At 38.4% G+C, this 27655-nt stretch overlaps 1 protein-coding gene across 1 annotated transcript in view; it reads left to right on the forward strand.

Annotated features, from left to right (window-relative positions):
- The window catches only part of PPP1R14C (protein phosphatase 1 regulatory inhibitor subunit 14C), a 51436-nt gene extending 40209 nt beyond the window's left edge, over positions 1 to 11227 (forward strand). The window contains exons 2-4 of the mRNA XM_081944876.1: positions 3705 to 3788; positions 4296 to 4328; positions 9895 to 11227. Coding sequence (XP_081801002.1) covers positions 3705 to 3788; positions 4296 to 4328; positions 9895 to 9969 — 192 coding nt within the window. The 3' untranslated portion in view covers positions 9970 to 11227. The remainder of the gene's footprint in view (positions 1 to 3704; positions 3789 to 4295; positions 4329 to 9894) is intronic.
- The last annotated feature ends 16428 nt before the right edge of the window (positions 11228 to 27655 follow it).

Consider the following 27655-nt stretch of genomic DNA (forward strand, 5'->3'; position numbering starts at 1 on the left):
GGGTATATCTGAGTACCAAACTTTGCAAGATTTTGAAGGCAACAGTCATGATGTTGAATTGGATTCAAAACCACTGTAGGGTCTGTGTCATACATGTAAAGCTGTTGAATCTGCTCACTCAATTATCAGGTGGGCTTCCAGTCGTAACCTTGAGTCATCTTTAAAGATGAAGGACATATTGCAGTCACTTAATACAGGATATACCTAAATACATTTAAATAAATACTATTTATACCGTACTTAACTGATAGGGCAGTACAGTGTATCGGATTCAAATGCAAAAAGGTGTTTGAAAGTTTATATGAGTGAATCTAGCATCTATCGAATTGTTTTAAACCAAGAACTATAGAGCAGAATTGCCCAGTCCCGGAAAAAGGCATGGCTGCTTTTAGGAGTTGCAGACAAGTGTTACATTTGCATCACACATACCTCTAAAGCACTTTTCTGTCTTTGTCAAGACTGTGTAACCAAGCACAATGCTGTGTGCTGGTGAAAATGTTTTAATTTTTTTTTTAAATCAGAAATAAAAATGAGTAGAAGTTATTCATTTTTATGTCTTTTCTTGAAACACAGGCAAGAACCACACATTTGAACATCAAACCAGTACTCTCATTTATAACCTATAGTTGTAGTGTTGATATTAAAATTTAGTAACCTTGTTGATATGTGAGAGACATCATAATTAGCAACAACTGATAATGATTACAAAATAACACCCATGTATACAATTCTCTATTTTTCTGTAAAAATAGGATGAAAATATAATTTGAAATATAATTTCAATTTTTTAATTAAATGATAATTTTAATATTATTATTTTTAAGGAAAGAGAGGCTCACAAAAGCAAAAGTCTTTAGGGCCCATCCTTTGCAGAGGTACAAAGAAATAGTCACAATTAAAATCAGCATTCTTAGCAACAGTATTTTTCTCATGATTTGGCGATTGGCTAATGGCTGCTAAGTATTATTTCCTTGGCAGCAAGAACTTTGAAAATATCTGTCTTCTGTTACGATAATTTATCACTTGATTATTTCACTGGCTTCTACTGGAAGATGATTATAGGTACTAAAACCTATGGTTTTAGTTTAAAAAGTATATGCAACATCAAAGGGTTATCTAAAGGGATCTCTACATTCACCACAGATGCAGGATTTAAACAGTTAGAACATAACCTCCTCCATCTAAGTATCTAAGTATTTAACTATTTATGTATTTAAATATCTAAGTATTGATTTATCTATGTATTTTTATGTATTGACTGTACACCACCCCGAGTCCCTTTTGGGAGAGGGGGCGGTCTATAAATATGAATAAAGTAAAGTATAACATAATATACAACTGCATAGCACAGGTAGAACATTCACCTGGACAGTGTCAGGATCCTAGAATAGACTGGAACTTTTCGTTTTGCAGAAGATGGCTGTTTTCTGGCTAGTCATATGTTCATCTCTTTTAATGATGGTAATTTATTTCATGATATAAAGAAGGATTCAGAGTTGTGCTTCCTGATAGAAATGCTTACATATATGTGTATTTATCCAGTCTGTCAGAGAACAGGTTAGGTCAGTTATTTCTTTGCTGCAGCAGCTTTTGCAATTCAGTAGACAGCTCTTTTAGGAAAGTAACATTTGATCAAGAGGCAAGGAATATCAGGCATCATGATACAGTGAGTTGGATAGTTTGGTCTTGGATAGGATGGTCTACAGCAGGGGTGTCAAACTCGCAGCCCGTGGGCAAGATACATCATGAGCTGTCCCCGCGCCGCCCCGGTTTAGTGAAAGGGGAAAAAAAGTCCTGATATGTCACGTGACGCTGCCGTTACGACAAAAGTTTGACACCAGTGGTCTACAGCAACTTATAGTGACTTCCTTGCTATTAAATTGGTGTTGCTGTTATATAACCTTGCATGTTGTAAAATTTAAGCATCCTCTTTACTTATTTTTTGTCTACTTCTACTCTATCCTGACAAACATTACCACATGTTTTCTCTAACTTGTTCATGTGCTATAAATTGAATTGTCTTGTATTTGAAGTTGGTCCCTGGGCATATCAGCTTCAAAAAAAGAATCGTGCGAATATTTCTGACAAATTTCTGAGATGCTTGGACCTAGAATCAACAATTTAATGGAAACACTTATCTGTACTTTGTTCTGAAAAGTAGAATAATTTAAAAAGAGATTTGTTAAAAAAATAACTTAGAAGATTCATGGAGAAATCACATTAATCTAAGAACTAGTTCCCATGATTGTTGGTAAACTAAAAAATATTTAGTTATTTTTATTGCTTTAATGGAACTAGGTTTTGTTTGGCTTTCTTTGGCCTTGTTCTGGCAGTGTGTGTGCACCAAAGAGTTAACTGTTATTGCTTTTCTCACTCAACTTCATCCACTTCTATAATGGAACCATAGAATCTGTTTCAGCAATATGCTTGGACTACATTTTCTGTATGATTCTATTTTAAGAGCAGCTTAATTTTACACAAGATCTCATTCCCCCTTGATTATACTGAATACAATTATAGGAGGTAACTTATTTTTCCTGAAGCTGACATTGTCATCTTCGGGGAGGCAGTGTGTTCTGCTAAGTAGGTTGCCTTTCTTCCTTTTTGTCTGCTCTTCTTTCCATGTACACATTTGCAATTGTTAACAAGTAATGATGTAGCTTTCAAGAGACTTAGAACAATGTAATGGAATGTGTGAATAACCTTGATGAACCAGGGGAAGAGATGCTGCCTAAGAAACAATCTGACAAAAAAGGGAGGAGCCCCCAAGGACTAAATAGCTAGAGGAAAAAAAAAACAGGCAGAACTAGCCCTAATTCAGGGGTGTCAAACTCGATTTCATTGAGGGACACATCAGGACCTTGGAGGGGAGGGCGTGGCCAGAGTGGGCATGGCCAGCTTGATATCACTCATCAAGGCTCCATTTTTGGCTGTGACAGCCTCATGCAGCCCTCTGCCAGTGAAAATGGAGCCCGGACGGGCTGCATGTGGTCCTCCTGAGCTCTGTTTTTGCTGGCAGAGGCCCCGCGGACCAATCCTTTGCTGTTTCCAGGGCAGGCCCGCAGGCCAGATCTAAGCACCTGGTAGGCCGGATCTAGACCCTGGGCCTTGAGTTTGACACCCCTGCCCTAATTGATCAAACATTTAAAAGTGGCAGAGAAAGTTGTACCTTCAGATTTGCAAGATTCTGTTAATGTAGCTTGCAATCAAGTAGAATTAGCTTATCTAGTCTTGTTTCCTTTCTTGGTTTATCTTGAAGGCTGATAAACTGCTCTTGGTTTCCTCAGGATAAACAAAAGAGAGACTCCAACAATGCAAGTCCGAATGCCTGACATCTACTTTACTAAGCTCAAGTGCCGTTTTCCAGCTCTTGGCCTAATTGGCATGGGAGTAATAGAGGATAAATAGCATGTCCCAGGTTTCTGCCAGGAGAGCTCATGTTACTGTTTTTAAAAAAACGCTGGACTGGGCACCTGCTTCTCTTTTATATGCAGAGAGTGGCCAGCTGGTTACAAGTTTAACCTGGCCCAGTGCCAAATGTCAAGAGAGTGGCTTAAAAGGGTGTGTGTATGTGTGTGTGAGTACACTATTAGAGAGAATGAATGAATGAATTGCCATTCAATTTTTGTGGAGCTGACTAAAAAGGAAGTGAAAAAATAGCTTAAACACAGTTGAATTTCTCACCCAGCTTTCTTGTTTTCTAGGAAGAAGAGATGCCAGATGTAGAAATTGATATTGACGATCTTCTGGATGCTGCTAATGAAGAGGAGAGAGCCCTCAAATTACAAGTTAGTTTGATTTTTAAGAGATTTGGGAGAATGGCACAGAATCCCCCTTTAATTTAGGCTCTCTGTCTTCTAGGACATCCTTTTAATGTTTGGAGATAACAAACTAACAAAACACAATAAAGAAGGGTAAAATTAAGCCTGTAACAGCTATGAATTGTGGTATGAGGATTAGCATTCCTGTGATTTGATGGCATACCTGTATAGGTTTCCAAGAATGTATCACTGTCCGTCTGTCACTTTCTATTGTTCAGGAAAATAGTACACTTTAACAGGGGGAGTGCTTCCCTTATCAATGCTATAACAATGAGTGACCAGGAAAAATCTTACCAAAATATGGGTTAAAGTATTAAGCTTTTGATTGATGATTGATTTTCACACCCATGAAAGAAGCCTGCTGTGCATATGCTTCCCTTAGAAAAGATGTGCGAGCTATCCAGAAGTAGCCAGTTCTTATATATGTGAAAGAGGAATGAAAGGTAACTAATGCTTTTATTATTGTACTTCTAGGAAGCGCTTGTAGATTGCTACAAACCTACAGAGGTAAACAAATTTTATATTATTTTACATGTAAAAACTTGATATAATCTTCTGCATAGGCAGCAGTTACATATGCCAACTAACCTGATCAACACAGATAATCAAATAAATGATTATTTTCAGTGTATATTGTATGTAATTAAAAATTTTAAAAATGCAGCTCACACAAACTTACAGAGCTAATGTCGATATAGTATTGTTTGGAAGGCCTTATAAACTTTATTTATTTTAATTCTTTGGATTGGAAAAGTACTTCATCATCTTGAAGGAAAACACGCACACATATATATTTAAATGCAAGTTCATACAACCTTTAGAGATTTATTACAGTATTTTCCTGCCATTAAAAAAAAGAACTGTTAATGGCTTCCACAAAGAATGCCATCAATCCACTTACGTTGGCTACTCCTAGATCATTTGACCTTGAAAACATTTTTTTTAATTTTATAAAACTAGATTTTGCATTGCTGAATTAATGTAAGTTAAAAAATAAAAATCAATCTTATGTCTAGTCCCATTCTTATTCTCTACAAGAATGTAGTTGTTTCAGATTTTTAACCTTGTGAGTGATAATTGAAGTGTGCGTGACTACAGCAGCTGTATGTGAACAATAGGGATGACCTTGAAACAGTTGATAGCTGCTGATATAGAGATAGAAATACGCTACATCTCTCTGCCTCCTTCTCTCCCTCCCTGTTTAGTCTGGTCCTCCCCACATAGAAAATGTCATTGGACCATGCTTTATTTTTCAGTTCTTGGGGGAAAAAATAGCATGCCTTTAGATGAAATAGTAATAATCCTATCAAAATACCATAATCATGGTATGAATCCATCTCTTCTTCAAGATGTTGGAAAGATTTGGGGGAAGAAATTTAATCCCTGATTCAATAGATTGTTATTGTCAGAAAGAAAGTTTAGAAAGCTTCTTCCAACTACAGGAATAAAATGCACAGAATTACCCCAAAGCTTTATTTCTATATTGCCACCTGGAAAATACAGTCAAATTATTAGAGGCAATTCAATTGTGTTTTCACCATCTATGCTGTAATTTACTCTATGTCAAAATAATAATAATAATAATAAATTCTTTTAGGTGTTTTTAGATGCATTTGAGAGATGTGTGGCCAAATACATTAAACAAACAAACAAAAACAAACAAACGTGCTATTTTTAAAAAGATATATACTGCTGTGTTTCTGCTCCTGGCAACAAGCCTGATGTTCTCATACTACGAATTGTCAGTTTTAGTTTCTGAATTCATAGAAGAAAAAACCTACAGGAAAGTTGCATTGATGTAAACAACTGCTTATGCCCTGTAAACCCATGTGGCAGAATATGGGGTGTTTGTCACATACACACACCCAAATTCCTAAGAGTTAAATCTGCTGAGGATTTAGAGGCAGTAATTTTTGTCAATAGAAGCATAATAACAATTGTCTTAGTTGTGGTAGCGTATTTTGAATATCTTTGCCTGTTAATCTTGAGGCAAAACTCCTTCCATAATAATAGTCCATAGTTCAGCTTTTGGGCAGTTTATGTAACAACACTGATATTCTGAAGTGATCTGATACATTCTGCATTTGGATATGATTTGGCCTGCAAGCTTATGTTTAAATCTTTAGTGAAATGTTACAATAACAAGAGCAATAGACTGGATTTTATACCGCTCCATAATACAATACAATACAATACAATAGTAGAGTTGGAAGGGACCTTGGAGGTCTTCTAGTCCAACCCCCTGCCTAGGCAGGAAACCCTATACCGTTTCAGATAAATAGCTACCCAACATCTTCTTAAAGACTTCCAGTGTTGGGGCATTCACAACTTAATCATAATCTTTTACAGCACTCTCTGAGTGGTTTACAAAGTCAGCATATTGCCCCCAATTTAGACTTATACACTGCTCCATAATGCTTTCTAGCTCTGAACGATTTACAGAGTTGGCATATTGGCCCAAACAATCTAGGTCCTCATTTTACTGACCTTGGAAGGATGGAAGGCTGAGCCATCCTTCAGCTGGTCAGGATCGAACTGCTGGCAGTGGGATGCAGAGTTAACCTGCAGTACTGCATTGTAGCCACTGCACCATCACAGCTCTCTGCTACATGCAATCTTCCCCACCTGGTGCTGTCTATATGGTGAATGCTAAGGTAGGCAATAAGAGTAGATCAAAGCTATGATACAATACATGAGGCGACTCTCTAAGATTAGTGATTTAAATGTGTTGTACAGCTGCTTGTAGCATCAGTGCAAAGTATTTGGATGTCTTTCATGGCTGTTTACACATCAGCTTTACCCCTTGCTAAACAAACACCCTACTGTTGGGTTGTTTTTCCATGGCTTTCATTAATTCTCCAGATTATTAACATGCAAGATATTCTCTCTTTATCTCTGTTGTTCACATGCATTGGATTTATGCTCTACAAGAAGTGAACGCTGCAATTTGGGGGGAGGGGAATGTAAGGATGCCTTATCTCAAGAGTAAGCTTGGTGGGTGCCAACAATTAAAAATAGTTTTTGTCCCCGTAACATTAATCTTGAGGAAGATATTCTTTGCAAGCCAGTTACACACAGCATTCAGGCATTTTCCAAATAAGGAAATGGTAAAATAAAAGTCCAATAACAGACCAAAAAAGACAATGTTTCAACAATTGGTGTTTTGCTCTAAAAAGTATGTACAACTGTACCTTTTATTGGACACTTCAAAGTCTCAATCCATTGGCACTTAAAATAGCTTTATTGCCTGGAAAGAGAAGCTCCTGGCATCAGAAGCCTCTAGGAAGTGTTTGGCTATTATAACTAATGTGTGTCGTTATGCTATTAATACATACTTAGTTCCATTTTCTAGATAGCAGCCTAAAATAGAGTTATGCTTAGTGTGAATTTTCAGTGATGGTGTCCTAAGGAAAGTGCCATTAATATTTGAGCAGAAAATGTTTGATAGTGCCTTCTGATTTATTCAGATGAAATCTAGGATTGGGGAAATCAGTTCTTTATTATGGGAATCAATGCTCATGTTTTAAAATACATTAGCCCAGTGCCTAGTTGGCTAGAAACAGGAAGTAGGTTCACTTTTTTTCAAAATTTCATGTTTCTTCAAAAATTACCAACATGCTCAATTTTTTTCCCTTTCCTCTGTAAAATTAAGCTTGGCCCTCAGTTAGCAAAGTTAGACATAATTAGATTAAATGACCGTGGTGATTCTTCAGAAGCTACCGGAAGGAAATAATTGATTTTATCTCAACATACCTCTCTATATACAGTATGTGATAGAAACAATGCAGCCTTAATGTCTATGGAGATTCTCAGTCATTCAGGTCGTAATTGTCTCAAAGGTGCTCCCCCCCCCCCAAAAAAAAAGGCAACTGGGCTATTTTTTGAGGAAGTCGATGAAGACATTTTGCATCTCATCCATGAAGCTTCATCAGCTGAACTGATGAATGGCACAAGTTCAGTTTCCTTTTGGAAAAAAAAACACTTTGGAGACAATGTAACCTTAGAGGGAAAAAAATGAGGATTGACATGAACTCCACTGTTCTAAACAAGAATGTCACTCCAACAAATCCTGCATGTTCCCTAGCATTGGAGAGTATTTCTAGGCCAGTGATGGTGAACCTATGGCACACGTGCCAGAAGTGACCCATCTCTCTGGGCATGCCAGCCGTCACCCGTTGATCTTCTGGGTTCTGATGCGCACTGGCCAGCTGGACTTTATGTGCATGGGAATGCTCATGTGTGCCGCGAAGCTGAGGTTCCGGTTTCCGGCATGCGCATGCATGCCAGGAACCTGGTCTTTGCACACGCATGCGCACCAGAAACCGAAAGACCAGGCGACCGGTGCGCATGCACATGCTAGAAACTGGAAGCTGAGCTTCTGGGTGCGCACATGCCCACCAGGAAACTGTTCTTTCAGTTTCTGGCACTCCCCCATTGCTTGCGTGCACTCCCATTTTGGCACCTGATGCTGAAAAGGTTCACCAACACAGCTCTAGGCCTTTTCTTTTATGAAGATCACTGTATTGTTATTGAGGGATCTGAAAGCCAATTCATAAGCAAAAGCCTGTCAAAGAAGTCCTTATAGGCAAATTGTATGGCTGCCCCTTTCACAGAAAGTGACTCTGAGTGGCAATCCAGATTTATGCATAAAAACATATTGTTTTGACATTAATCAAGTTGTCAAGTACAGAAGCAGGTACAGAATAAAGATCAGTTAACTGTAGATAAGTCACGTGCTTGGTCCTTCACTGGAACAAAGCACAGGAAAAATAACACTTGAAAAGATTTCAAGAAGATGACTATATCATCCTTTCTCTCCCACTCTATATTTCACGGCCCTCTCGAGCTCCATTTTTGCTGGCAGAGGACTGCAGGAGGCTGTTGCAGAGGAAAACCCAGGCCACCACAGGTGCCCAGACACGAATGATGTTGAGTTGGCCATGGCCACCCCGGCCATGGCCACACACACCCAGCCCCCTGCCCCAGGTCAAACACGCCCTGATGCGGCCCTCAGTAAAATCGAGTTTGACATCTCTGTTTTAGCGAGAATGGGGAGGATATGCTGAATGGGGATTAAACTGATAAGGCAAGTGGTCTGAAAATTACATGAGAAAAACATTGCTCTTTGCTATGATGGTAGCAATCACCCTCTGCAACTGAATGGAGCAGGTGCATTGGAATGGTAGAAAGAGTTTAACTTCTTTAGAACCTCACACTTTATATGGGCTCCTTCGGCCATAGAATCCTGGCAATGGCTTTAGTTCTCTAGAATTCAAAAGTGGTGATTTGGGTGGATGGATCTTGATGCAGGAGCTTTGAAGAGAATTGAATGGCTGATGCAGCTAGTCCTCGATTTACAACAGTTCATTTAGTGACCATTCAAAGTTACAACAGTAGCATAGCACTTATATTTCATTTCACAATGCTTTATACCCTCTCTAAGAGGTTTACAGAGTCAGCATATTGCCCCCAACAATCTGGGTGTTCATTTTATCGATCTTGAAAGGATGGAAGGCTGAGTCAACCTTGAGCTGGTAAGAATCAAACTGCCAAACTGCAGGCAGCCGGCAGGCAGCAGTAGTAGGCTGCAGTACTGCATTTTAACCACTGCGCTACCATGGCATTGAAAAAAAGCGACTGATGACTGTTTTTCATACTCGTGACCGTGGCAGCATCCCCGTGATCACATGATCAAAATTAAGACACTTGGTAACTGACTCATATTTATGATGGTTGTGGTATCCTGGGGTTATGCGATCCGCTTTGGTAACCTTCTGACAATCAAAGTCAACAGGGAAACCAGGTTCACTTAATAACCGTGTTAGTAACTTAACAACAGAAGGAATTCACTTAACAACCAAGGTAAGAAAAGTTGTAAAATGGGGCAGAATTCACTTAGCAAATGTCTCAATTAGCAACAAAAATGTGGGTCTCAATTGTGGTCGTAAGTCAAGGACTTCCTGTATTAGATATTGTAAGAACAGAGGAGGGTAGAAGATACTTGCATCTTGAAGATACTATTATTTTAATCAGTGATTTCACCACCACCGCTCTTTTTCTTTCTTCTTTTTAGGATTTTATCAAAGAACTTCTAACTCGGATAAGAGGGATGAGGAAGCTAAGCCCTCCTCAAAAGAAGAGTATATAAGTGAACACAGAGCCCTCTTGAGAGAAGTGATCAATAAACTGGAACTATTAAATAGGACACCTGCTAGTTTGGTCGTTATGAGCAATTTTCTCTTTTTTGGTTGAATTCTGACATTTTAAAGAATTCAACCCCTTCTGTTTAAGGCAGTTTTTTCAAGTGTGATTTTATTTTATCACAGATAGCAACATTACGGATGCTGCTTTGACTACCTGCGGATGATCAAGATGGATGGGAATACATCAATTTTAGAGGGACTTTCCTGGGCAGTAATTCTGCCTGATGTATAACTTCTAGGGAAACTACTGTTCCTTTACAACCAGTTTGATCATTAAGTTGTACACCAGACTCATGGATGTTAAGGTTCTTGTGGTTGTGTACATAAATTATCAAGTGAGTGTTACTATTGATTCACATCGGTGGAAACGAAATGTGCTCTAAGTAACAATATAAGCCGAAGTTATAACCAATGTGGTGTTGCGGGCGAAGGGTGGGGGAGGGGAGGGATGCAGTCTATTCAATGGGGGTGCTGCCACTATTAAAGCATTACAACAAATGCCTCTATTCACAAAGCAACACATAAGCAAACTTGGGGTCCAAGGGCTTAATTTTTTTAGGTACTATTACCAACTTTGAGGTTCAGCCAGATATAATCTCTCTTCATGTTATGATCTGCTAGGATTGATTGCTAAAGGATCTGATAGGACAGCAAGAAAAAGGTCAATACCATTATGGGAAAGTCTTGGCGAGAGACTATCTCCATAGACATCTTGGAGAGAGGGGAAATGGAAATCAACCCACCCCTTCTTATAATAAGAATAACCAGCTACCGCTTCCTATTTTGACATCCAACTTGGTAGTTTGGCTGGCTGGTTGGCTAAGTGATCTAGGTTGTAGAGGTGAAAGCTTGTTCCCCAAACTCTTCAGGAAAACATTCTTTGTTCTAATGCCGTGTTTCTCAACTTTAGCAACCTAATTGCATGCTGGCTGAGGAATTCTGGGAGTTGGAGTCCACACATTTTAAAGTTGCCAAGGTTGAGAACCGCTGTAATATTTCACAAGCTACCATCTGCTGGTAGATGCTAGTCTGGCATTTTATATCACGGGTGCTCTGAACATAATTTTATTTTTTAAAAAGAAGAAATACATGTTTGTGGACTTTATGTATACTGGCAAGCTTTTTTAAATGTATTTAATTTTGTAATGTTTTATTAATGACTTTATTTACCAGATATTTACTCAAATAAATGCAACAAATTGAGATGTTGTCATGTATATGTTAACTATTGATAGAAAACGGGAACATGAAGGTGAAAAAGATACTTTTACATTTGGGTAGATAACTAACAACATTATAAACTATATCCACACTGTTTCCTAAGGCGTTGACACATATATGCCCTTCAACAGTTTTCCTCTGCTTTCAGAATTATTTTTAAATGATACAGTTATCTCAATGGCAAGATTTCATGAAGAGGAGTGTGTTTCCCAAGCACATTGTGCTTTGTTTTAATATTGTGAGTTACATAAAGATCTGTAAAACCTTTCTCCTCCTCATTTGAGCCAACTCATTTCCCATGTACTTAATATAATACAATACAATACAATACAATACAATACAATACAATACAATACAATACAATACAATAGCAGAGTTGGAAGGGACCTTGGAGGTATTCTAGTCCAACCCCCTGCCTAGGCAGGAAATCCTATACTGTTTCAGACAGATGGCTATCCAACATCTTCTTGAAGACTTCCAGTGTTGGGGCATTCACAACTTCTGGAGGCAAGCTGTTCCACTGATTAATTGTTCTAACTGTCAGGAAATTTCTCCTCAGTTCTAAGTTGCTTCTCTCCTTGATTAGTTTCCACCCATTGCTTCTTGTTCTGCCCTCAGGTGCCTTGGAGAATAGTTTGACTCCCTCTCCTTTGTGGCAACCCCTGAGATATTGGAACACTGCTATCATGTCCCCCCTCCCCCCAGTCCTTCTTTCTCTTAAATTAAACATACCCAGTTCCTGCAACCGTTCTTCTTTTGTTTTAGTCTCCAGTCCCCTAATCATTTTTGTTGCTCTTCTCTGCACTCTCTCCAGTCTCCACATCTTTTTTACATCATGGCAACCAGAACTGAATGCAGTATTCCAAGTGTGGCCTTACCAAGGCATTATAAAGTGTATTAACACTTCACGTGATCTTGATTCTATCCCTCTATCCCTCTTCTCTGAAGTAAATGTGGAAATATGTTTTATTTCACCCCTGCATTTTGTTTGAATCTTATAATTTTACTGAAATGGTTTTGGAACCACAGTTAATAGAAATAACTGGAGAAAAATGACACACAGCAGCATCCTTTAGAATGACGAATGCTAAGTGGTATTTAAAAGATTACAGAGAATTAGCTATCTAGATCAGTTGCTGAAGTGTTGTTTTGTGACCTTGATTATTTTAATCCTGAAATAATTACAGATGAATTTTAACATGCTCCTGACCTATAAATAGTAATTAGCATAATTACACTTTTTCTTAAAAATGCTCACTTAAGGTGGGAAGGAGGTGGCAATATTGTGGGCCTGTCTCATTTAAAAGGTGAACAAAAATGTTCTTGCTGCGTTTAAGTTGATGGGAATAGAAACCATTTGGGAAACGATTTGGCCAATATGAGGTTTTACTCTTCATAATCCTTGCTTTGTTCTGAGAGGAGAGGAATTAGAGAGAAACTTCTCCACTTGTTTTTAAAATGATATAACATTATTAATTAAATGAATTCATTAAAGATCACCATAAAGATCATCAGTTGAATGCAGGGCAGACTATATGTACTTTCACATTGCCATTGTGTGTCACTTAAAAGTGGCTTGAAGTAACTCCATAGTAATCTTCATTTCTGTGGCTATCAGAAGCCCCATGAACAACGAAAACAGTCATATTTCAAGAAGACCCAGTGCAGTGCTGGTCTGAGAGGAAAAAAAATCCCTTCACATCACTCCACATTCAAGGAAAACAAAATGCTACCACTCCCACACCATATCCTTAATTTACCCTATGTGTGTTGGCTGATAATAAAGACAACTCTGATAATTTGCTTAGAGGCAAATGAGGGATGGGTAGGGCAAAGGTTTCCATGAATGGAAGAACAGATTGCCCCACAAGTTCAGCAGATCTGTAGTAGTACAAAGATTTTGCTTTAGTTCCAGATGTAAAACAGAAACAGGAGCAAGCAAATTTGATTCTTGAACAAAACTGATAAAAGTGGAATTGCAGATCCCATTCCAGTACTGCCTTGGATACTCCATAGGGAGGTGACGCCACATCTTCACTTATGCTCACACAGGTAGGTATCTTTGATTTTGTTGTTTCCCCCCCATTAAATACGAGGGGGGAAGAATCTACCGTATTTTTCAAAGTATAAGAGGCACCGGAGTATAAGACGCACCAAGATTTTGAAGAGGTAAATTTAAAAACAAATTGCACTCTGTAGGCCACCCAAACCTTCTGCACACCATGCTTTTTGTGAAAAATGGGGCATGCAGAGAGTTTGAGAGGCCTGCAAAGTGCTCCTGTGGGCTGCATAAATGAGCATTAAAAATGGCCTGTTTTTCACTGGTTTTTGCTCTCCCCAACCCCCCAGGAGTACTTTGCAGGCCTCCCAAACCCTCTGCATGTCCATTTTTGCAAAGGGGGAAGGGTTTCAGGAGGCCAATTCAGTGTACAAGATGCACCCAGATTTTCACCTCTTTTTTGGGGGGGAAAAGGTACTCTGAAAAATATGGTAATTAAAAAACACCTTCAAATGGAGAAGTGATTATTGTATATGTCTAGTGGAGAAGTTTTTTTTTTCTGTTGACAATTTTTGGGTTCTAGTCTATATTCCTACATGCTTCTCTCCAACCTCTCAAAATCTTCTATAACCACATGTAAGGTTAGACAGACACTTTCTTACATGAATACAAGACACTGTTTGGACTTGAGCAATGCGAGGCGGAAAGAAGATTCATGTTTTATTTTCTATGACTTCTTTGCATAAGTAATCCCACCCAGAATCAAGATTTTCACTGCACTTTTGATCATCATGGTAGCTTGATTCCTCATGGACCGGCTGTCTTCCGCTGATGATCTGATTACAGGTGTTCTAATGAGGAACATGGGAGAGGCAAGAGATGGGTGGGGGAGCGCTTTGAAAAAGACCTACCATTCAGAATGGAAGGGATTTTCTTTTTATCATCTGGCAACATAGTAGGAGCTTCAGTAATCATCTCTGCCTTAATCTGGGCTAGAAATGGCATTCTTATTTAGCTCCATTCACAAATGTTCTTGATGTCTAAGTAAATATGGGGTGGCGCTAAATTGTTATTATTTGGGTGATGGACAACTAGAAATGGGCATTTTTATTTAGTTCCATTCACAAATGTCTTGCTGGCTAGGTAGATATTGGGTTAAGCTAAATTATCATTGGAGTGATGAGTAACTTCCTTATTTTTAAGGGCATTTGATTAAAAAAAAAGTAAATGCCATACTATTACAGCAGCCCACAAAATGAATGGGATGACAGCCTTCCTTGTGTTGGAATAACTTGGAAGCATTTGTTGCCCAATGTGCATGAGAGAACAGAGAACACAAAGCAATTGTTCAACATGACAAATGGTTTTACTTTTAATTGACCAAAACTTTGAGTCACATCTATAGTAAAATATAAAAAACCCGTATCATTGGCTGAAAATCCATATTTCGTGTCCTATTTGGTGCCAAGTACAAACCTAGTGAGACTTGAATGCTTTCAGTTGCGCAGTATCATCATGACTAAAACAGATTCCTCTTATGAATATGTTTCTGGAAAGTTTAGCGTCACTATCAATTCCCTCTTACAATACACTGGGAAGCTGCTAAAAAGCTGCGTCTGTTTCTTCCGCCTTCTGGAAGCATAAAACGGCTAGTGTTGTGGCTTGCACTCCTCCAGATTACGCATGCTGAAAATTCTTTGGCCTGCACAAAGTATCAAATTGGATTTAAAATAATTCCTTGCCTGATTTCCTGCTCAAGTGGAAGGGGCTGGATTCTTCCCTAGAGCCACTGAGTAGCTTGGATTTCGGAGCTACTGTAAAATGGGAATTGAATAAAAGCAGAGATCTCATTGTAATGCACCTCTGTTATATTGTGTGGGAGTCCTCTTACAGGGGTGGAGTGACTTTGAATAGCACACTGTTAACTAAAAAAGCATGGAAGCTGACTTTAAGCCAGAGAACTGGCATCAATGAAGACATGCCTGACCCCAAATATAATTCGCATTTGCCTTCCAAAAATGAGAATGCCGTTAAACTTAAACTTGGATAGCAATGAATATACTCAGAAGACAATTCTTATACTTTGCACGCACGCTCTCTCCCCCTCCCTCCCTCTATCTCTCTCTTTCTCCCTCTCCCCCTCTCCCTCACATAAGGCAAGTTAGTCCAAACACTTGAACCCATTTTGGTATTCCCTCTGAAAAATTCTGCCAGATGGATGAGCTTTGGAACAAGGCTATTTTTATAGCTACCAGTACAATATAGCTAGTCTTTGACTTACGCCAGAGATAATATTCTGTCGGTTTGCACAGGTTTGGGTGAACCGGTAGTGGCAGCAGCGTGAGGCTCCGCCCACCCACTCAGATGTCATCAAGGACCTTCTGCGCATGCCCAGGTATGCGCGCTCCCACTACCAAACCGGTAGTGAAGATAATAGGATGCTATTACTGACTGATGACCACAATTGAGTCCACAGTTTATGTTGCTAAGCAAGGCAATTGTTGAGTTTTTGTCCTATTTTATGACTTTCTTGTCACGGTTGTTAAGTTAGTAACAAGCTGTTAAGGAAATCTGGCTTCCCCATGGACTTTGCTTATCAGAAGGTTGCAAAAGGTGATGACACTGCAACCATCACAAATGCATGGCAGTTGCCAAGCATCCGAATTTTGATCACGTGACCACAGGGATGCTGCAATGGTCATAAGTGTGAAAAACACTCATAAGTCATTCTTTCCAGTGCCGTTGCATCTTCAAACGATCATCAAACAAATGGTCATAAGTTGAGGACTACCTAGTATGGGTTAATTTGAAAATATTGGCATCTTCCTGGCCATTGAGCCTGTTAGGTGTCTTATCACCTCCTCATTGGAGCAATGGGAACCTTTAGAGTTAAGAACGCTCTAAATGTATTCTGGCTTTTATTCTCCCTGTTGAAGAGATAATAAACCCAAGATCTACAGAACATCTGATTTTGATACATTCATTTCTAAGACTATAATTGTTAGTTCAAACTGATGTTACTATGTTATGGGTATAGCCCAGGGTAGGTCTCATTTTGGCAGCAAAAGCTTAATTTTATAACTCTTTCAACTGCTGTGCCAACTTTGAAAGTGGCACAGCGGTTCAGGAAAAACTGAAATAATAAGAACAGAAATAGCTTCTAGTCACAGGAGTTTTTGCCATCTTTTCTATTTGTCTTTAAAATGCCACAAGGAGTCTTTGCTTTTGCTGCAGGAGACTACCAGGGGGGAATTGTTGTGATGGAAAGAAACATCTGGGAACTTCTAGCCCAGGGGTATCCAACCTTGATAATTTTAAGACTTGTAGACTTCAACTTCTATGCTGGCTAAGGAATTCTTGGAACTGAAGTCTTAAAGTTGTGGACTTCAATTCCCTTGTTCTAATCCCAGCTTTCTGAGCTTGGCTTCTTTAAGATGAGTGGATTTCAACTCCTACAATTCCCTGGTTGGGATTCTAGCCTACTGCTTCCCACCTCTTCACTTGGCTGTCTGATTATAGAAAAGGATCACAGATGTTCTATTCTAGTTGTTTGCTAAAGCCAGCATTTGGCTTAGTGCCTTAATCCATAGAAGTTTAATGCATATTGCAGTGCATTGCACAAACTGTACAAGCACTCTGTGCATTTGCTTTCCTAAGAGTTCCAGCAGATCAGGCAAAGCATTTTGACTTTTGCTGTGTCAAAGCAGGGGCAGATAAACCAAGAGTAAGTTATAAAGGCCAAAGCTTTTAACAATGGATTCTCAATTTATAATTTGTAATAAACAAAGGGAGAAAGTATGGTATATTTATTGATTGCATTTTATTTAAACTGATTGCCATCTAGATTACATCCATTTTTATTTTTCCCTCAGTTGGGTCTAATTATACAGCCCTTGGCACGTTACCTAAGATTCAGTCCTTGGGACAATAAGAGTTACTTTGGAGTGATGTTGGTTGGAAGGCAGCCAGATTAAGTGATTAAAGTGACACAACCTTGCTTTACTGATGGAATTTTAATGTCTCCTCCCATTTGTAAGGTTCACTTGTTTTTCTTCCCATTTCTTCTTTGAATCATTGGATTTCTATGTGGGGCATTTTTCCTTGAAAATACCCTTTGTGACAACTATCTCTGGTTTAGTTCCTGTTGTTTAAAAAATGGGACATGGATCTGACTCTAGAAGACATTTCCATACACAAGTTGTTTTCACATAGGAGTTAAAACTAATAATTTCCACAACAGTCAACTGCGCTATTCACAACAGTGCTATAGACTAAAGGCTCTGTGGAATTTTCTCTCACTTGGGTTGTCCTAATTGGACATGGGACATTGTTTAAGCAATTCTTCTTGGGGTAAAAAAAAGTCTAGCAAACTCTCTAAGCAGAGATTTATGGTGTTTCCTATTGCTTCCTGTTGTTATTAAACTGGAGGAAATGAACTCAAGATAGAATACACTATATATAAGCTTCCAAGTTTCATGTTCTGAAAATTACAAAGGACTTGCTTTAGGTTTCCATGTCAACAGCTTACAGGACTGGAGAGTACTTAATGCCTTTATGATGTCTAGCTTTTTCCTATTGAGTATTCTCTCTTTGTCTCAGCTTGGTGTTTGGAAGTGGATTGAATCAGATGCTTGTAAAGGCTCCTGCTTGGCTTTCTGGCTTCTCTTTCCAACAATACCTTCAAACTCTTCTACAAATTAGTAGAATCACTGAGAATTGAGTGGCATATGACTTTAATAAAATATTATTATTAGATTTGGTTCCAAAATTTCCCATTTAAATTCTTGGAAATTTTGTACTTGACCAATGGACAGTGATCTAATGTCTAATATAATTATACTAAAAGGATGTTGTTCCCTGTAAATTACTTAAAATTTGCAATATATATACAAATATGCATGCTTTGTCCTCTTGTTCTTACTACTTTCCCCCACTCATCATTTATTGCTGGATCAGAACTTCAACTGGCATCTGATTAAATCAAAGGCTTGGTTTCACTGTCCTGTGTGAATTTTGTTACCAGGATGTGAAATAATAAAACTCAAATTTCTTCTAAGGAGGAAGGAGGAGGCTATGGCCATTAACACCAAGCTGTCTTTTTCTCCAGCAGGATCTTGCAGCTCTGTTATAATATCTCCAGTTACAAAAACAGCAAAAGAAAATAAGTTTAACCTGGGTCAATAACAAAAAAAATATATATCAAAGCATCGATATTTGCTGCAAACTTTAAGGAAAGAAATATTGCTTTTCAATTCTGTTTGAATTTCATCACAAGCACAGGGCAATAAATTGGATTTATTTGAAGCTAGATTGCTGATGTGAACTTGGAACAGAAAGGAAATGAGTGCCAGAAAGCCTATCAGAACCATTCTTATTTCTGAGTACGTAGGCATTTTCTTGAAATATTTTTGTCTGCAAAGGAGGAATATGAAATTTATTTAATTATGTTTACAAACATTTCTTTATTTGTTCTCTCAAAATTGTTCTGCATTGTTTAGCATATAAAAACATGAAACACACAAGATCTGAACCCTTCCTGAATTTTTTTCTTCTTCCATTCAATTATGTCCAATTCTCAGAGACTGCTTGGACAGATTCCTGCAGTTTTCTTAGCAAAGTTTTAAGAAGTGGTTTTCCATTGCCTCCCTCCTAATGATGAGACAGGTGACTGGCCCAAGTTGATCCAGCTAGTCAACCAACTCACAGTCTCCTAGTTTTTAGTCTGATGCCTTAACTACTATACCAAACTGGCTCTAATTATAGTCATAAATTGGCCCCTAATACTGTTCAGTGTCATGTGCCAGAGAAAATAGTATAGAAGCCTCAATAAATAACTGCGGTTGTCATCTTTGTTTTATGTATTGATGTCGCTTTGGGGGTAAAGTGTGATGCAAGTAAGAAGGCACTCTCTCTCAGAAATAACAGAGTTGGAAGGGACCTTGTAAGTCATCTAGTCCAACCCCCTGCCCAAGCAGGAGACCCTACATAATTTCTGACAAGTGACCGTCCAGCCTCTTCTTGAATGCCTCCAGTGATGAAGCTCCCACAACCTCTAAAGGCAAGCTGTTCCATTGGTTGATTGTTCTCACTGTCAGATATCGGATACTCCAATTTTACATAGCAGGACTGATCTGCTCACAATACATACAAACTGCTCTTTCCATAAAAAATTTAATTACTTTATTGAATCAGCTGGAGAAATATGACTGTATAGAGCTCATTAGTTGACAGTGAGTTGGAATCTAATATATATTAGTAAACTTGAATGATATTGGGTAATTTTTGTTGCTTCCTCTATTGCTCCTTTCACGTCTCAATTCACTATTGGATTGTGAAATAGTATGTGATTGTGATTGGATACAAAGTCTGCTTGCCCATAAAAAAGAAAGCTACTCAAATGAATAGCTGACAAATCAAAAATTGTTTAGAAAGACACAAGTAAAAACTTGGTAAGAATTTGGAAAAAAACCTGACTGAGATTTTTGTTGATGAAGTATTGCCTGACATTTTCCTTTTTCAGGTTGTCTGGTGCTAGACTTAAAAATTCCTTGTGGAATTAGAACTTTTTTCTTTCTCCCTTGATAAGAATTTGGTTCTAAAAACATCACATTAAAAAAAAATCACTTTATAAATATTTTCTCCTCCATCCCATTGTACATAAACTAGTCTTAATACTTTGATCTCTGACCTCAATGTTCCAACCAATATGTTGTAGAAAGGATAAAAGGGCGAGGGTCAATGTGTACAATTATTTACATTTTATAATTTTGAAAATTATTGGTGCATTAAGATGAATGCAACTTTTAAAAATATGCAACAGAGAATACATGCTGATATATATTTTGCTACATCATACATAATTTCATTTGGACCCAATCCTTTGAGTCCAAGAATTTCTAATTCAAAAAGAAAAAAAAAGAAAAAAAACCCCATACATACTGTATTCACATACATAAACAAAAATACTGTCCACAGATATACAATTTGGTATATATTATTTTTACAGTCAACATAATTTTTGGTTTTAATTATTTTCATGTCCTGCTCCAAACTTGCAACTGATGCTTAAAAAGCTCTTGCCAGTTTATATGCTGGGTAAATGAAATAAAAACATGTTTTATTTGTACCAGATAATCCTATGCACATTTTGCATTTAAATCCATGTTGCTATCTTTTTTCTTTATCGGGAATTCAGGCATCGAATATTTCTCTAAACAGTAGCATGCTGATCATAGACATTGAAAGACAAATGATTAATTTTGAAAATCTATTCAAAAGGCAAGAGAGTGTCATTTAATTGCACAATAGCCTTCCTTGATTTTGAGGTTGAATTGTAAAGTAGTCCAAGTACCCTTAGTTCTTTGGACTAAATTCTTTGGATGGTTTAGTCTATTGTGTTGATAACCCTTCAACAAAATTAGTATTTGCTTTTATACTTTCCTTTTCTTAAAACCAATGTGGTGATTGAATGGAGAACATTCCATTTCCCCATTCAGTGCTGTCTTCTTAATTACATGTGCAAGAACATTCCGCTATCCTTCAAGTGTTGCTTTGTGAAAGGAAAAAAAATGAGTTACCTTTCCTTTCCAACCTTGAATAGATTCTGGAAATGGAACTCCATTACAAATACAAGATTCTTGGTTGATTAGCAAAAATATTGGTGAATAACTTATTTCTGAGGCTGTTTTAGGATAGACAAAAACACACCAAACATTTGCAGGTCAACAGACTCACACCTACAATACAATATCAAGTGTATATAGTGTGTACACCATCATACCCTTCCTTATGACTTGATGCTGTAGCCAAACCAGGGGTGGGTTCCTGCCAGTTCTAACCTCTTCTATAAAAGAGGTTCCACAAATCTCCATTGCCATTTAGAACCGGCTCCAGCTCCCTTCCCCTGCCCATCTGCACATCATCAAGATGAAGAGCAAGAGGAGGAATTCTGGGAGTTGAAGTCCACAAGTCTTAAAGCTGTCAAGTTTGAACACCCCTGGGTTTTTTTTCTAAAGGGTTAGGGGTGCAAGGGTCTTGTAAATTAACAGCTTTAAGACTTGCGTGCTTCAAATGCCAGAGTTTCTGAGCCAACATTTCGGTTGCTAAGCAAGAGCGTTGTTAAGTGAGTTTCACCACATTTTACAAGTTGACCACGCCCACCCAGTTATATAGCTGGCAAGCCACACCCACCCGGTCACATGGCCAGCAAGCTACTCCCACCCATTCACATGGCCGGCAAGCCACTCCCACAAAACAGGCCACACCTACAGAAGAGGTTCTAAAAAAATTTGAAATCCACCACTAAGCCAAATCCATTATAGATACGTAGATTGAAACAAGGGCTCATTAAGGTTTGCATTGTGTTTCTACGCCAACTGAATCATGGATGATGTTGTGACTCTGGTGCCTAACATAAGGTTTCAGAGCCTCCATTGCTAACAGTTGAATTTAGAAACTGAGGTTAAGCAGGCTCTACTCGCTTGTGTATTCTACAATGTGCCAGGCAAATAGATGACACTCTAAAAAAGAGAGAGAGAGAGAGAGGAAAAAACAATGTGAAACCAAACATGCCTGAAATCAAATTTGATTCCATACTGAAGAGTGTCAAAGTGGATTCCTTTTTAGAACTTCTGCCTTTGCATTTTCTTAATTAGTGTTATTTCCGTTCTTTCTGCTGCCAGGATTAGGGGGCACTACAGTAAATCAGGACCAAAGTGAAATTTCAATGCAAGTTATTTCTGAGAATCAAATTGAGCTGTGCTGCTGTTGCCTGGCAGTAGAAAAAGAAGCAGACATTAATGTATAAATCCATTATATTTATTTGGGACAACAATTTAAGTAGACATTTCTCATCTTCCACAGCTCTTTTTCCTTTTCTCTATTTAACTAGCTAATTTCCAGTCAGATTATAAATGTGTTCCAGTGATGTAATTTGGCATGCATGATATCTCACTCTGTCCTCTTGCAGACAGGTAAGTAGATACTTTCTTAGAACGTTTTTAAAACTACTTCTCAGTATCCTCATTTTTTCTCTCCAGCAAGCAAAACGCAGTATGGTTCTATTTACAACCTATCAAGTGTAAGGGGAAGTGTAAATTCTGGTGATACTAATATTCAAATAATTGCGATCCTCTAGAATAGGGCTGTCCAACTCCCGGCCCACGGACCGGATGTGTCACGCACTGGCCACACCCCATGCCTGGTTTAGCGAAGGGGGGGGAGTCCTGATGTGTCATATGACGCTGCCATGATATCATGAATTTGACACCTCTGGCCTGTAGGAGGAGACCAACTACAAGAAAATAAATTCCTCTCTAGCATCTGTAGATAGTAGACAATTTCTATTTCTCAGTCACTAGAAAACATAGGAGTAACTGTCTAACGTAAGCTGAAGCAAAGGAGAAGCTAAGTTATTGTCAGAGTATTTCATAGCTCACTTAATCTTGTTTGGCATCAATCCTATTTATAGTACACTTTAACCCAGTCAGCCATTAATCCAGTCAGATTTCTTTACTAGCAGCCAAACAATGTACAAACAAAACTCCTCTGTTTCCATAATCAAGTTCTTGATATCCTGTGAACTTGTGCGTACTGTACATTATTCATTAACGTTCCCCTCTTTTTTATTGTTCAGAAGGGCAGGGACAATTTTACTGATCAATCAGGGTTGGGATAGTATGTTTTATATTATCTGTTCTCAGCAGTGATGTTTCGAATGGACTGTTTTGTTTTTATAGTTCGTTCTTTTTCTCCATTAAAAAAAAAGCCTGGATAAACAAAACTGAGAAATTGACTGCTTCTGTTATTCCTCTGATTTGGATGCCTAAATGGAGTTGAAACAAACCCATGTGAAACTGAGCCTATTTAGGAGTAAATCTAATTTCCTTGGACAGAGTTGATTGGATAAACTGAAATCGTTTTAGCATTCTTACAATACACTACCTCCCATTGACCAAGTGTGTGTGTTGTGGGAACAAGACCACCCTGGGTTAGCTGGTAGATGTAGATTTGGCCTTGTTCTGCTAATGTCAGAGAAAGAACCTGGATTATATTGCAGAATATCCTTCAGTTTAGTCCATCATGTAGCTCTCCGTCCAGATAAGCATTGTCTGTGGAGAGATTTGCAGAAAGAAGCTTCCTGCTGCTTTGTTAATTCCATTCCCCACAACATTCATTCTTCCTTATGGCTCTCCGAGCAATTTCTGACTAGCAGGCCTATTACTCAGCTTTCTGCCATAGTGTTTCAAACTGAAACCTTAAAACTGGTTTAATGATAGATTGCTTTCTATTTTGAGAAAAATGCTGATAACAATTCTTTTTAAAAGTCTTCTCAATGCCCTTTCCCCCAAATGACTGGATAAAGTCTAAATATGCCCCTGACGACTTTTGTTTCTCTTGAAAGAACCTTAAAAGGCATTTTACAAACACAAAAATTATACTGTCTGTTATATCAGTGTTTCCCAACCTTGGCGACTTTAAGTCCTGTGGACTTCAACTCCCAGAATCCCCCAGCCAGCATAGCTGGCTGGGGAATTCTGGGAGTTGAAGTCCACAGGATTTAAAGTCGCCAAGGTTGGGAAACACTGTGTTATATGATGGTTTAATTCTATCCAGCCAACCATAGTCTTTCTGGATAGCTACCCCTATAGCAATATCTTCAAGCAACAATTAAACTCGTTTTCTCTGAAACAAAGCTTTCGATAATGAAGAAACTCAGCAAGGTTGTGTTCTCCTTTGGGTTCAAATTGTTCTAGTTTTTGACACTATCCACATTTGGATAATGATTTGTTAAAGTGAAAAAAGTGTCTGTCCTATCTCAAAAAGTGTCTGCCCTATCTCAATAGTATGGTACGACTGAATTAAAAACTTGGGATCAAAGAAGCTGATAGTAAAAATGGTTTTTGTCTTGCATGCTGTCTGTCCTTCAGGGTTGGAAAAGACAAAAAGGAAGCATATTGCAATTGGATCAAGAGAGATGTTAAATCTTCAAGGGAAAAAAATCTATTTTCCCCAACATATGGAACAATGTTAAAAATGCCAAGGTATCACATGTCCCTATTCCTTGTCTTGTACAATGGCATTCTCCCTAAAATCCATACGGTCCTGTCTCCACTGCTCTTTAGCGAAGTTACGAAGACCTGGGTTTTCCGTCAGAGCCTGCATATGGGATTGTTTGTTTCCAAATAAACAATATTGCATTTTTTTGTTCCTCCACTTCTTCTAGTTGTATTGATTGTTTGTTACCATGTCCGCTGCCTGGAGCTGCTTTAGCCATTGAGGCAGGTAAGAAGGAAGTAATAAGCACATTGATTAAATGCATAAATACATTTCCTCTGCCTACTGAAATTAGTGTTTAAAAAAAACCAGGATGAATGCTACCCCTTTTCTTCCAATCAACAAGCCTGATTAGCATATGTGAATGAGTAATCTACTTTAAGATGGGGGGAAGGGAGGGGGTAAAATATTTGGTATAATATTTTAATGAGAATTTTTTGGGGGGGTTGGGGGGAGGGGAGGGGGCATAGTATCTGTATGTGATTTACATTGTATGGTGGGGGGGTTAAAAGGGGGTAAAATTTGTTTGTATAAAACTTTTTCAATTAAAAAAAAAACAAGCCTGATTAGCAAACAGAGTGATGGTTTCCTCCATGGATGAATTGCCCTGGCTGATTGTTAATACACTGTCTATGTCAAGGTTCCAAATAGCATCCAAAATTAAATGAGAGTCCAAGGCAAAGTATTGCTCAAAGTTCCAATTTATTAAGAGAGCCATGTTGGCACATCTGGGAAAACCTGAATCTGAAAGCTTCCAGGTTTTCCCCACCCAGTTGAAAGTTCAAGATCTTGTCCGATGCCCACAAGCCCATGCCATGGTCCAATCTTCCACTGCCATGCTGGTAGTTCCTTCCATCCAGTTCCAGTCAGGTGCAGAGGTGCAGAGACAAAGGATGACCTTGGCTTTCTAGAAGGAATTTTGTTTTGGCTACATAGCATCTAATTCCATACCATCTCCCCTCCCATTTTTCCACAATAGAAAAGGCATAGTAGTAGAATAATAGAAGGTGTGACAGGCCAAAGATCCAAGAGGAATATGGCTGCAGGCCTGACAGTCTAGTTAAAAAAAACATTATTCAGAATTGGAGTGGGGAATTCTGGCCCATTGGTCAGATTCACTATCCGAATGCGTCAATATCAAGGTCAGGACTTGAAATGGGTGAATGAATGAATACCATTCATTTCTTCCATGTGGGAGGATTGAGGGAATGAAATTCACTGTTATCTCCTCTATGGTGGAAATTGAGATTTGCCTTGGCAACATTTTCTTCTTCTTCAAAGGTCCAATTGGAGCAGCCTTTCTTGATGATGTTGGCAGAAGAGTATTTGAGGAAACACTCATGGGCGGAGTGGGCAGATCTGAGATCTGTCAGCCTCCTCTATCTGTCTTAGACACATCTCTGACCTTAATAAAAATGGCCATCGGAAGTTTTAACACTTCTACATTGACTGAATTACACCTGTTGCAGCATTCATCATTGTTCCTTAGGAACTTTCCACCTTTGTTGGTGGGTTACCAAGTACTTGCCTGTTATTGAATGGAAATGTCATATTTCAAGAAGCTTTTAATTATTCTCATTTAGCAATAACCGATGAAGCCCTATATATGTTCATATGGGATAAAAGGCATGTTGTACACACTATTAAATCCATTCTCCTAAAGACACAATGCATGCCTTTTGGATGTGAGGGTCTGCAACTGCAGCAGAAGGATGGGGGCTACATTTTTTGTCATTCTGTCAGTCTAGTGGAGAACCACTAGACATAGAATGTGTTTATTCGTGATTGATGCTTTCAGAATCATGTTATCTGTAAGTATTTCCATTTTGGCAACTTTCCAGAATAGCAATAGCTAAACTGTTATCATCTGCCACTCATTAGCTGCCTGTTAGAATTCTGTCTTTAGCATCTCTATAAAGCATTGAAGCATAATGTTGTATGTTCTTTATGAATGTTTATTAATTTTAATTGCGAGATATATTCTCCAGCAGATTAATTAATATTTTCTTTTGCATATTAACAAACTCTTTGCCTTTTAGCTGCATGAGGAAATGAATTTCATATCTGACTTGCTTATCTTCCCTCTTTTGAAATCACTTTGCTTCATTAATATTCATATATTTAGCCTTCTCACCTTGCTTGCAAACGTTATTTGTTAGCCTGAGATTTTGCTATTCCTCCAGGACCTCAAAATAGGGTACACAATCAGTGTATGCAACAACATGAGATTGGGTTAGAGAAAGCGACTGGCCCAAACCCACCCAGTAAGTTTCCATGGCTAAAGCTGAATCTGAAACTGGGTCTCCCAAGTTCATCTTGGAGGTTTACAATACGGGTAGTCTTCGATTTCCGACCATTTGTTTCTTTGAATGCCACTGAAAAAAGTGATTTATGACTGTTTTTCAAAATTATGGCCATTGCAGTATCCCCATCGTCATGTGATCAAAATTTGGATGCTTGGCATGTGTTTATGATGGTTGCAATATCCTGGGGGCATGCAATCATCTTTTATCACCACCCAACAAACAAAGTTAATAGAGAAGCCAGATTCACTTAACAACTGTGTTACTAACTTAACAACTGGACGATTTACTTAACAACTGGTCTTAACTTATTAAGTGATTCACTTAACTGTGTTGACTGTTTTCCCATAGTGGTTGGAAAGTTCTGCTGAGATACCTAGTCTCAAAAAGTCCCAGAACCAAGACATTTATGTTTGATAAATTATAACCTCATATAGTTGTAGAAAGTGGTAGATAATTGTAGTACTCCCAGAGGCAGTTTCACATGTCTTCATGAATTTGACTAGTAAGCACACAGTCATATTTTTCAATAGTTGGAATTCTCAAGTAGTTGTTGAGGGAGGGACAGCATCACACTGAGTAAATCACAGTAATCCAACTGTTCTAGAAAGAGCTCCAACTGATAAAGCAGGCGAAGTTGGGCAAATGTCTCCCTACTATGGTGCATATTGCTCTTTTTTTCAGGATCTATAAGTGTTCAGTTTGGGAGCTTTTTTTTATAGGCTGAACATTACAAGAGGAAATGTTTATACTCTTCCAGAATTGGTAAGTTTCTGAACCAAAATATAATGGAATCCTCTAAGATTGGGGACTTGGGAGTGTCTGAGTCACCTCAACTTTCCAAAGATTAACTAGGCATTGTCAGCATTCTGAGTAATGCACCCATTGAAAGCAGAATGCTGAGGTAGCGATATTCCTCTAAGAACATGTTTATTGGATACATCATATCGGCACAGCCGGTGAAAACCAACTCTGTAAGTTCCCGTGGTTTTCACCTAATTAAAAGAATGAAACGTCCCCCCTACCTAATGTCATCAGTCACATGATCTGATG

This window comes from Natrix helvetica (genome assembly GCF_964273705.1).
Source record: "Natrix helvetica genome assembly, chromosome: 2".
Taxonomy (NCBI): Eukaryota; Metazoa; Chordata; class Lepidosauria; order Squamata; family Natricidae; genus Natrix; species Natrix helvetica.